The sequence below is a fragment of the Podarcis filfolensis genome, assembly GCF_964270895.1.
Source record: "Podarcis filfolensis genome assembly, chromosome: 16".
Taxonomy (NCBI): domain Eukaryota; kingdom Metazoa; phylum Chordata; class Lepidosauria; order Squamata; family Lacertidae; genus Podarcis; species Podarcis filfolensis.
The window spans coordinates 42,012,747-42,024,830 of record NC_139620.1 but is presented as its reverse complement, the minus strand read 5'-3'; the positions used below and the strand labels follow the sequence as shown (position 1 = coordinate 42,024,830).

The window sequence follows — 12,084 nt, the reverse complement described above, 5'->3', positions numbered from 1 at the left end:
AGAAGGCTTTTCTGATCTTCTTCAGCAGTGAATCCCTCCCCCAAGACTGCCCTCTCGTCTCTGGCCAACAGGGTGTTGGCGTTAGGCCAGTGCTGGCACGAATTCTGGCCCTCCTGAACTCCCTGATCAACACCAGCAGCAGCCAGCATGGGCAACACTCAGGGATGATGGGAGTTGGAGCAGCCTCTGGAGGGCTACAGATCTCCCACCCTGCGGCTTACAAGAAACAAGCCATTTCCCAGCATCGCCCTCACCCATTTTGGCTATCATGATGTAATGGAGATGGTACAAGGCCTCCGCTGACTGCAGGCCAATCTCCTTCACGTTGTCTGCGAGGTGAAGGGACAAGAGCGCCACCAGCTGTCCAAGAAGGGGGAAATCCTGGGATACCTAGAAGGTGGAAACAGAGAGATGCACAGTCAGCCCTCGTCCCACAGAGCCCAGCAAGAGAAAACCGTCTGGCATGCTTTCAGTCGGCAAAGGTGACAGAGGGGCGCAGGGCAAGAGAGCTGTGCTTAGGTGGCCCACCCTAGGCTTGCCCCAGGGCTTTTTCCCCAGCCAGAACTCACTGGAACTCAGTTCTGGCTGTTGAATGGTTGAATGTTGAATGGTTGAATGTTGAATGGCTGTGTCAGCATTTGGGTGTAGTATATAAGGAGCAGCACCTAGCTCTCCCATTACCCTGGGGGATGAGTTGGTGGTTGGGTCTGGTTTGTTGATGATGTATTTAGTGTATAAGGAGTTTTTGTTTTTGTTATTAAAACCTTGTTTAAGTTATTTTTGAGTCCCTTTTTAATGCATGGTCTCCCCAGCAAGCTCTCTGCAGTGCTACTATACTGCAAATAGCTAACATCTTTGGTTATGGGCCCAGCTGCTGAGTGGATGACTGCATATTTTTGGACTCTGAGAAAGGTTTGAAAACTCCTTCTCCTGTTAGTGTAGTTTCTGTGGGTCTGGAAGAGTTCCAGAATGGTTGACCGGGTTCCAGAAGCCAAGAAGGCTCTGGTGTTCCCACAGCTAACAGATGAGAACTATAGTTTATGGTCTTTTCGGGTGGAGGCGCTTTTGACCTCTAGAGAAGTATGGACCTATGTAACTGATGACCCTCCTGACCCTCAAAACAAAAAAAAAAAAATTTCCTTCCAGTAGCACCTTAAAGACCAACTAAGTTAGATACACATCTGAAGAAGTGTGCATGCACACGAAAGCTCATACCAAGAACTAACTTAGTTGGTCTTTAAGGTGCTACTGGAAGGAAAAAAATTTTTTGTTTGTTTTGACTATGGCAGACCAACACGGCTACCTATCTGTAACCTCCTGACCCTGTAACTAATGCTTGGTCAAAAGGAGATGCGAAAGCCAGGGCAATAATTAATTTGGCAGTCAGCGACCAGCAAGTAGTCTATATAAGAAATAAGAAAACTGCCAAAGAAATGTGGGACAGTCTTGCAGCAGTGCATATTAGAAAAGAGTCAGCGTCCGCATTGACGTTTTTCAAGCAGCTGTACCAGACCAAGTTGCAGCCTGGTGGTGATTTGGCAGCACACTTTTTTTTAAAAAAATTAATATTTATTAAAATTTCAAAAGAAATTACAAAAGTAATAAAGAGATAGAAAAAAGAAAACAAAAGATACAAAATACAGAGGAAATAAAAACAATTAAAAATAAATCCATCATTCCATGTCTTGCCTTTCATTTACTTGTTTCCCTGACCTCCTCACACCTCCCTTTTTTGTATTCCAGTTCGAATGGTTAATTCAGCAAATCCTTTCCCTCTTTGTTTTTATCTTAATTCTTCATCTTAACATATTATAACTTTATATTTTCATCTATTAACAATCCATTTTACATACTCCTTTTTAACATTGTTGCTAAAACCGCTTCATTTCATTCCGACATCATTTTAGCATTCCTTAATTTTACAATGTTTCTGTAGATAATCTTTACATTTCTTCCAATCTTCTTCCACCGACTCTTCTCCCTGGTCTCGGATTCTGCCAGTCATTTCCGCCAATTCCATATAGTCCATCACTTTCATCTGCCATTCTTCCAAGGTGGGAAGATCTTGTGTCTTCCAGTACTTTGCAATGAGTATTCTTGCTGCTGTTGTAACGTACATTAAAAAAGTTCTATCCTTCTTTAACACCAATTGGCCGACCATGCCCAAGAGAAAGGCCTCTGGTTTCTTCAAGAAGGTATATTTAAATACCTTTTTCATTTCATTATATATCATCTCCCAGAAAGCCTTAATCCTTGGGCACGTCCACCAAAGGTGAAAGAATGTGCCTTCATTATCTTTACATTTCCAACATTTATTATCGGGCAAATGGTAGATTTTTGTAAGCTTGACTGGTGTCATGTACCACCTGTATATCATTTTCATAATATTCTCTCTTAAGGCATTACATGCCGTAAATTTCATACCGGTGGTCCACAACTGTTCCCAGTCAGCAAACATAATGTTATGTCCAACATCTTGTGCCCATTTAATCATAGCAGATTTAACCGTTTAATCCTGAGTATTCCATTTCAACAGCAAGTTATATATTCTTGATAGTATCTTAGTTTTGGGGTCTAACAGTTCTGTTTCCAATTTTGATTTTTCCACCTGGAAGCCAATTTTTTTGTCCAGATTGTAAGCCTCCCTTATTTGATAATAATGAAGCCAGTCTCGCACTTTATCTTTTAGTTTCTCAAAACTCTGCAATTTCAATTTGTCTCCTTCTTGTTCCAAAATCTGATTTGGCAGCACACTTGAGACGTCTGGAGGCAATACGCTGCAAATTAATTCAAAGGGACATAGAGATACCTGATATTCAGTATGTTTTTATCATTTTGTTCCCTTAATGAGGACTTTGATGGTGTAGCTAGCCAGATATCTGCCGTTCCACCAGCACAATTAACTGTGGAAGGGATAACGGCAAGATTAATGGGCGAGTTGGATAGAAGGGAGGCTTGTGCCATAAGCACTCCTATTTCCAGAAACAATAAGGAACGCCATATGCAAACTTGTGGTGATACGACTGCATTTAAAGCTGCAAAGCGTTATTGGTTCTGCAATAAGCAGGGACATTTTGCAAAGGACTGCAGATCCAAAAGAAAGCAAAGTACTCCCAAGTCTGTTTCTGTTCGTCAGTCACGGTCGTCAGCCCAGCAGCCGACATCGTACCGTAAAGACAGAAACGAGCCGCGAGCTTTTCATGCTCGGAGTACAGATCGTAAAAGAATTAAAGGTGCCAAGTGGAAGTCTTTTATTGTGGACTCAGGAGCATCCCAGCACATTTGCAATGATCGAAGCTTGTTTATTTCTTTTGAAGAGGAAATTGGTAATGTACATTTAGCCAATTCACAAGTCTTGCAGTCACTTGGCAGGGGTACTATTAAACTTGACTCTTTAAACATTACGATAGCGAACTGCATTTACTGCCCGTCAGTGGACAATTTATTGTCAGTAAGATGTTTTGCTCGTCAAGGCATAACTGTGCGTTTCTTAAAGTCAATGTGTGAGTTTTTCGATGGGAAAAAAAGTCTATTGTATGCCCGGGACTCTGATGGTTTATATAGACTGTATTTTCGCACCTACTCCCAATCGCCTATAAATTGCAGAGCAGCACAGTCAAGCCAGGGGTTGAGGAATGTAAGGCCACATTCCGGGTGTGCCCATGAAGCACACAGAATTCTGGGACATCTGAATTTTGCTGATGTAATTAAGACAAAGAATATTGTTAATGGCCTAAACTTAAAACCATGTAAATTCTTTATACAATGTCTATCCTGTTGCAAGAATAACATTAAGGTTGCACTCAAGGGTAGGTGCTCAGATAGGAAAGTAACTGAGCCATTTGAGCGTGTACATTGTGATTTAGTTGGGCCACTCCCACCATCATTAGGAGGTTCTAAGTACTGGCTTACCCTGACTTCCGGAGGCGGCACCATCGGTAATGGCGGATTCCCTCCAGCTGTGAGGGAATAGCTCCACGGGAATCGGGTCTAGTCGCGACGGCGACGCGGGGACCCCTTAGAAAACTACAGGCGGGAGAAGCCTGTGTTCGTGGGACTCAGCGGGCACCTTCAGCGCCCCCCTAACTGCGAGGGAACCCCGCAAGGGGTCCCGGAGCGAAACGGGGAGATAGGCGCGGTGCTGAGAGCCAACTGCTTCTTCCGTGGAGCGAAGCCGCACAGCTGTTGCCGGAGAGCGCTGACCTTTTTCCTGGGACAATTTGGCTAACAAACAACTACCCGTGAGTAGGTCAAGTTCAAAGACCGGGGAATTTAAGGAAAATAGGATTAATTTGGCACTGAAACGGGAAGGCGCAAACAGGAAGTCCGCCTTCCTTTTTGTATATAGATCAAAGCAAAGACTGATCAAGCTAACGCTGGAGAGCTGGGTTTAAAAGGACTTAAATCCTAACGTCAAATTAAAAGATTTCCCTCCCTGAATTGCAGGAGAGGGGAGGGAAGAGGAGAAAATATATTTTGCCTGCAAAAAAAGTGGAGAGAAAAAGGAGTAAAGACCACCACTTAATCCTTGGGAACGGACTGCCAGATTAATAAAATTGCTGTACTGAGAATCGCACTATTTATGGACAATGTAACTTTGTGATAGTTAACTCTGCAAGTGAGACACTTTTACTCTGAGGGTTACTTTGGACTTGGAACTGTTGCTTTTTTCTTTTGTAGAAGGGGGACTTTGGAAAATCGGAAAAGAGACTCTATTGCAATACCATTGATCGTTACTGTGTCCCCCTAGAGGAACTTTGAAATTGTTGCAACTAGCCAGGGGATTTTCCACTCTCGACTGGCCTGGGAAACTTCCACAGCAAAACAAGTTTTGGCCGTGGGATTGACCTTGATTTTCAGATCCTTAGATAAAGTGGCATGGCAGACTTGCTTCAGGAAAAGACAACAAGATCGGGAAAGGTTAGACAGCAGCAGACTAGTGTAACGCAGCAGCGCAGAGCATCCATATCTGCCTCTGCATCTGTATCTGCCCCTTCTGCATCACAAGGAAAAGATCCTGCACAAGGAAAAGATCCTGCACAAGTTGGGTCTAAAGGAATGGCTACTGAAGAGGGATTCACTTCAGTATTAAATAAAATTTTTGAAACCTTGGAAAAATTAAGTAACCAAGTTACTGAAGCGACTACTAAAATTGACCAAAATACTACTAGCATCAACAATTTGGGGCAGAAGGTGAACTCAAATACAGAAGCTATTGAAAGACTGTTGCAAGAATCCGCTTCGAACCAAAAGGCAGTTGAGGAAGCAAAGGAAAAAGTGCTGGCTGTAGAGGAAAAGATTCCAACTATATGCAAAGAGCTAAAGGACCACCGGTCGCTTCTGTCTATGATCGAACTTAAGGAAAAACAGACTAATCTGAGGATCAGGGCGGTCCCTGAATTGGAAAAAGACAGTTTAAGTGACTTTCTTACGCAGGAATTTGCAGAATTTTGGAATTTGGATGCTAAGCAAGATTTCAAGATAGTAAGTGCTTTTAGACTTGGAAGAGGAGGGAGAAAGAACAGGGTGAGAGACTGTTTGGTTACCCTCCGAACGAAAGAAGAGAGAGATAAAATACTGAGTCTGCACTTCCAGAAGACCTTGGAAATAAACGATTCAAGAGTGGAGATATTCAAGGATATTCCGAAATACTTATTGGATCTTATAACTAACTACGGAGATCTGGTGGCCCTGTTGAGAAGTAACAGAATTGTTTTTAGATGGGAATTCCCTCAAGGCCTATCCTTTACCTTTAAAGGGAAAAAGTTCAAAATAAGATCAGTGGAAGACAAGGAAAAATTCCTGAGAGACCACGAAGAAGACCTGCAAAAAGAAGTTCTAGAAGAGCTAAGAGCTTTAAAACCAGGAGTACTAGACATAGTACCACCACCTTTGGGATTGGACAAATTAGAAAAAGTGATACCACCGTCAGAACAAGAGGAATTAATGGGAGCAGTTGGAGGAAAGTAGAATAAATACACCATGTCTCTGCAATTATTAAGTTGGAACATTCATGGACTTAACTCCCCGGAGAAGAGGAGGAAAGTTTTTCATTTATTGAAAAAGGAACTGTCAGAGCTGCCCGAGGTCCCAGCTCACAAAGGACCAACGCTGCTTCATTGTTAAGTACAAAAGTCTTTATTGAAGTTCAGTTTCACTTCCAGAGCCGCAGCGCGCAGCTCTACGTCTCAACTGTCAGACCGCTGATGCTCCGTCTGAGTCTCCTCCCCCCAGACACCAATTTAAGACTCTAGCCTTACTCCACCTCTTCCTCTGTTCCTTCCGCCTCTGGTTCCGCCTGTCCGTTGGGGTCTCGCCCTTTCTAGACTCTTCTGACGCTGAATCCCCTGAGCCTTCCCCCTCCCTCCGGCGGGCTTTAGGAGCTGGTTCCCCATCCGGGTCTCCTGCTGTCCCCCGCGCCTGTACATTTGAACTTGGCGCGCGCGCCCAGCCAGTAACTTTCCTCCTGACCCTTTCACTGCTGCTGTCACTGCTTCCCCCTCTGGGGGGGCTAGCCGCAACTGACCTCCCCTCCGTTGGAGGCGTGGTCAGCCCTGACTCACTTTCTCTCCCCGCTGGAGGAGACGCTGGCCCTGACACATGTGACTCTTCCCCCCCACTACGCTCTGGTGGGGAAACTGGTCCTGATCCCCCGCTGCTGCTTTGGGGTTCCCCTCTGGCTCCTTGTTTCTGGTGCGTCCCCCCTGGGACCCCCCTTGCCCTGACCGTTGGCGCCCCTTCTGGGAATCTTCTGATTCGCTGGAGAAGCTCATGGAATCTCTCGGGTCACTGTCATACTCCCCTACGCTGCCCTCGGATTCTTCCCCTTCGCTCTCCATTTCCTCTCTCCCCAGTGCTCCTGCTCCTGAGCCCCTGACAGGAACAATTGGACTTAATTTGTTTACAGGAAACACATGTGATAAGGCTACACAGGAAAGTATTGTTTAATAAAAGATTGGGTCAAGAGTTTATTTCATCGGATAAGGTTAAAAAGAGAGGAGTTGTAATTTACACCAAAGAGAGCCTGTCACCGAAATTTGTTTTTAAAGATGATCAAGGAAGATTTGTGGCAATCGAAATTCGATCACAAGGAGAAAAATTTTTAATAGTAGGAGTTTATGCACCAAATGAGGGAAAATCTGAATTTTTTAAGAAATTGCACGAGACATTGTTAGACTATATGGATCACAACATCATTATGATGGGAGATATGAATGGAGTGGTATCTACAAATATGGACAAGTCACAGAGACAGATTGTAACTAAAGATGGCAGACTACCAAAAACCTTTTTTGAACTGACTGAGAATATGGACTTGATTGACATTTGGAGAATTAAGAACCCCCTAGGAAGAGAGGGAACATTCTTCTCTGAAGCCAAAATGACATGGACAAGAATTGACCAAATATGGATAACTAGAGGACTGGCACCTAAGACTCAAAAAGTGGAAATTTGCCCAAAAACTTGCTCCGACCATAATGCTGTGAAAATGGAGATGAAACTAACACCAATCGGTTCCTTCAGATGGAGGATGAATGACACCTTATTTAGAGATCAAGAGGTTATCAAGAAGGCCCAAAAAACCTTGAGAGACTATTTTGAGATAAATCTGAATACTACTACTGAAAAAAGAATAATCTGGGACGCAAGTAAAGCAGTTATGAGGGGGTTTCTGATCCAACAGAATACAATAAAGAAGAGAGCCCAAAATGGAAAAAAAGATAAAATTTTAGAAAAAATAAAGGAGGGTGAGAAGAAACTAAGAGCGAAACCAAAGTCACAAGAGATTCTGAGAGACATAAAGTTATATCAAGTGCAATATATGAAGATGATGAACCAAGAAATTGAATGGAAAATTAAACAAATGAGACAAAAGACATTTGAATCGGCTAATAAATGTGGAAAATTGTTAGCTTGGCAAATGAAAAAAAGACAAAAACTTAACACTATCACAAATTTGGAAGTGGAAGGAAAGAACATTCAGAATCCAGTGGAAATTAGAAAATGCTTCCAGAGGTATTTTAAAGAGTTATATACACAAGGGCCACAGAAAGAGTTTGATATAGACCAATTTTTAAAAACAAATGGATTACAAAAAATCTCTCATGAAAATAAGATAATGCTGAACTACAAAATTACAGAACAGGAGGTAGAAGGTGCCATTCAGAATATGCAGTTGGGTAAATCTCCAGGGCTGGATGGCTTAACCTCAAAATTCTATAGATCTTTGAAAGATTGGTTAATTCAACCACTAAAGGAGGTTTGTAATGAAATTTTGGAGGGGGAAAAAGCGCCAGAGTCGTGGAAGGAAGCCTACATTACACTTATACCGAAAACGGAGTCTGAAAAGACACAGCTTAAGAACTACCGCCCCATATCCCTACTCAATGTGGATTACAAAATTTTTGCTGATATTTTGGCTAATAGATTAAAAAAAGTATTAGTGGAAGAGATACATAAGGACCAAGCTGGCTTTCTCCCAGGTAGACATTTGTCTGACAACACGAGGAACATAATTAACATATTGGAGAAGTTGCAAGTGAACATTAATACTAAAGCAGTTTTAATTTTTATAGATGCGGAGAAAGCCTTTGACAATATTTCTTGGAATTTTATGAAGAAAAATCTTCGGGGGATGGGGGTGGGTCAAGGGTTTGAAAATGGTATAAGTGCAATTTATTCAGAACAAAAGGCCAAGCTAATAGTCAATAATGTGATGACAGAGGAATTTAAGATAGAGAAAGGGACACGACAAGGCTGCCCAATTTCCCCATTGCTTTTTATTTCGGTCCTGGAGGTTTTGTTAAATATGATTAGAAGGGACCGTCTGATTAAAGGTATCCAGGTCGGAGCCAAACAATACAAATTGAAAGCTTTTGCAGATGACCTAGTTTTGACGTTACAGGAGCCAGAATCTAGTACGAAAAGAGTATTAGAACTAATTCAAGAATTTGGTCATGTGGCAGGATTTAAGCTGAACAAGTCAAAAACTAAAGTTCTTGAGAAAAATTTAACATCGATTGAGAAAGAGAGGTTTCAGAAGGAGACAGGTTTAACATTAGTTAAGAAAGTAAAATATCTGGGGGTTAATATGACGGCCAAGAACTTAAATTTATTTAAAGATAATTATGAGAAATGTTGGACAGAAGCGAAAAAAGACTTAGTAATATGGTCAAATTTGAAGCTTTCCTTGTTGGGTCAAATTGCAGCTATAAAGATTGCCAAAAATGTTATTTTTGTTTCGATCATTGCAAATTTTGGACAAGATGGACTGTTTCAAGAAGTGGCAGAGAGATATTTCTAGATTTGTCTGGCAGGGCAAGAAGCCCAGAATAAAATTTAAAATATTAACTGATGCAAAGGAAAGAGGCGGATTTGCCCTGCCAGAGCTTAAACTTTACTATGAATCAGCAGCATTCTGCTGGTTGAAAGACTGGCTGCTTCTTGAGAACACGGACACTTTGGACCTAGAAGGATTTAACAATGTTTTTGGGTGGCATGCATATTTGTGGTATGACAAGGTTAAAGCACATAAAGCATTTAAAAACCATATTGTCAGGAAAGCATTGTTCAATGTCTGGATAAGATATAAAGACTTACTGGAAAATAAAACCCCAAGGTGGTTGTCACCAATGGAAGCGAAGGCTCAGAAAAAGCTCAATATGGAGGCCAAATGGCTGAAATATTGGGAAATATTGGAACAAGAAGGAGATAAATTGAAATTGCATAGTTTTGAGAAATTAAAAGATAAAGTGCGAGACTGGCTTCATTATTATCAAATAAGAGAGGCCTATAATTTGGACAAAAAAAATGGCTTCCAGGTGGAAAAATCAAAATTGGAAACAGAATTGTTAGATCCCAAAACTAAGATACTTTCAAGAATGTATAACTTGCTGTTAAAATGGAATACGCAGGATGAAACGGTTAAATCTGCTATGATTAAATGGGCACAAGATATTGGTCATAACATTATGTTTGCGGACTGGGAACAGTTGTGGACCACCGGTATGAAATTTACAGCATGTAATGCCTTAAGAGAGAATATTATGAAAATGATATACAGGTGGTACATGACACCAGTCAAGCTTGCAAAAATATATCATTTGCCCGATAACAAATGTTGGAAATGTAAAGAAAATGAAGGTACATTCTTTCACCTTTGGTGGACGTGCCCGAAGATTAAGGCTTTCTGGGAGATGATCTATAATGAAATGAAAAAGGTATTTAAATATACCTTCCTGAAGAAACCAGAGGCCTTTCTCCTGGGCATAGTCAGCCAATTGGTGCCAAAGAAGGATAGAACTTTCTTCATGTATGCAACAACAGCAGCAAGAATACTCATTGCAAAGTATTGGAAGACACAAGATTTACCCACCCTGGAAGAGTGGCAGATGAAGGTGATGGACTATATGGAATTAGTGGAAATGACTGGCAGAATCCGAGACCTGGGAGAAGAGTTGGTGGAAGAAGATTGGAAGAAATTTAAAGACTATCTTCAGAAACACTGTAAAATTAATGAATATTAAAAATGATGTTGGATTGAAAATAAGAGGTATTAGCAACAAAGTTAATGAGAATATGCAAAAATGAGTTGATAATGGATGAAAATATAGAGTTATAATATGTTAAGATATAGAGTTAAGATAAACGAAAGAGGGTAAGGATTTGCTGATTTGATTATTTAAATGGGAATACAAAAAGGGGAGGTGTGAGGAAGTTAAGGAAACAAGCTAATGAGTTTAAAGTTACAAAAAATGGATTTGTTTTTAACTCTTTTGTATCTATTCGTTTTTTGTACTTTGTATTTTTATTCTTCTTTTTTCTTTTTTGTGTATTTTTGTATGTTTTCTTTTTTTATCTTTTTCTTTTCTTATTTCTTTTATGTTTTTGTAAAATTTCAATAAATATTATACCAAAAAAAAAAAAAGTACTGGCTTACCCTGATAGACCAGTATAGTAGATATTGTTGGACTTATGCAATAGCTGAGAAGTCCCAAGCATTTGAGAAGTACAGAGCTTTTTGCAACTGGGTAAAAACGCATTTTAACAAACCAATTAAGAACCTGTTTACTGACCGGGGCGGGGAATTTGTTTCTGAGGATTTTGAGAATTTCCTGGAAGCGCAGGGGACTACACATGAGTTATCTTGTGCCCGAAGTCCCTGGCAAAATGGGCTTGTTGAAGTTGTGCAGCGTGACCTGCAGGCAGGGGTTAAAACTTATCTGCACAATGCTAATCTGCCCAAAGTCTTTTGGGCTGAAGCGCTCGATGCCTTTTGTTACGTTAGAAATCGCAGTTATCATTCTGGTTTAGATGTCACCCCTGTTGGGATACTGCCAGGGAGACAAAGGCCATCATGCCCCCACGTCGACTTCGGACGATCCATCAACCTCCCGTAGGAACGCAGTATCAGTCGAGCGACACAAGCCTCAGAAACAGCTTTCCACATTCCAAGGACTTGTGCACGCCCTTTGCAGAGTTCGCACAACGAAAGATGCACTCAGGAGAGCATTATTTACAACTTTATTCAGCGTTGGTCAGAACAAAGAAAAAACATGACTGCTTGCCTGCGTGTTCAGGCACAGAGAGAGAAACAAAAGCTATGTACAAAACATAAACTTCCTGTGAGCCGGAAGTACGCAGACTGTGACTCAAACAACAGCCTGCTCCCTGTTTAAGGTGGAACGGAAATATCCTAACAACCCCCTATGAGAAGCTGTTTAAAAAACGCCCTAATCTGAAATACCTACGCATTTGGGATTCAGATATAATTATGCATTATCCCGCTAAGCAGAAATTGGGTGAGCGTAGTGTTCAGGGAAAATTAATGGGCTACCAGCAGGGGGCGTACAGAATTTACATACCAGCAACTGGCAAATTTCATATTACCAGAAGCATGATACAAACTGTAAATTGGAATGGCGCTGCTGTTTTCCAAGATACTAACGGTATAAATGACACTGAGGAAGAAGAGGAAGCAGCAGCAGCCGCAGCAGCAGCAGGAAATGGTGCTTCTGAATTAATGGAACAAGACAAAAAGCCTGTTGAATCTGATAATTTGTTTGATGATTTAAAGTCACAGGC

The 12,084-nt window shown here is 41.4% G+C and overlaps 1 protein-coding gene across 6 annotated transcripts in view; it reads right to left on the bottom strand.

Annotated features, from left to right (window-relative positions):
* LOC310751067 (maestro heat-like repeat family member 5) overlaps positions 1 to 12,084 on the bottom strand; it is a 67,474-nt gene that overhangs the window by 14,918 nt on the left and 40,472 nt on the right. For all 6 annotated transcript variants that reach the window (XM_083589971.1, XM_083589973.1, XM_083589972.1 and 3 more), the window contains one exon: positions 255 to 390. In XM_083589971.1, coding sequence (XP_083446097.1) covers positions 255 to 390 — 136 coding nt within the window. The remainder of the gene's footprint in view (positions 1 to 254; positions 391 to 12,084) is intronic.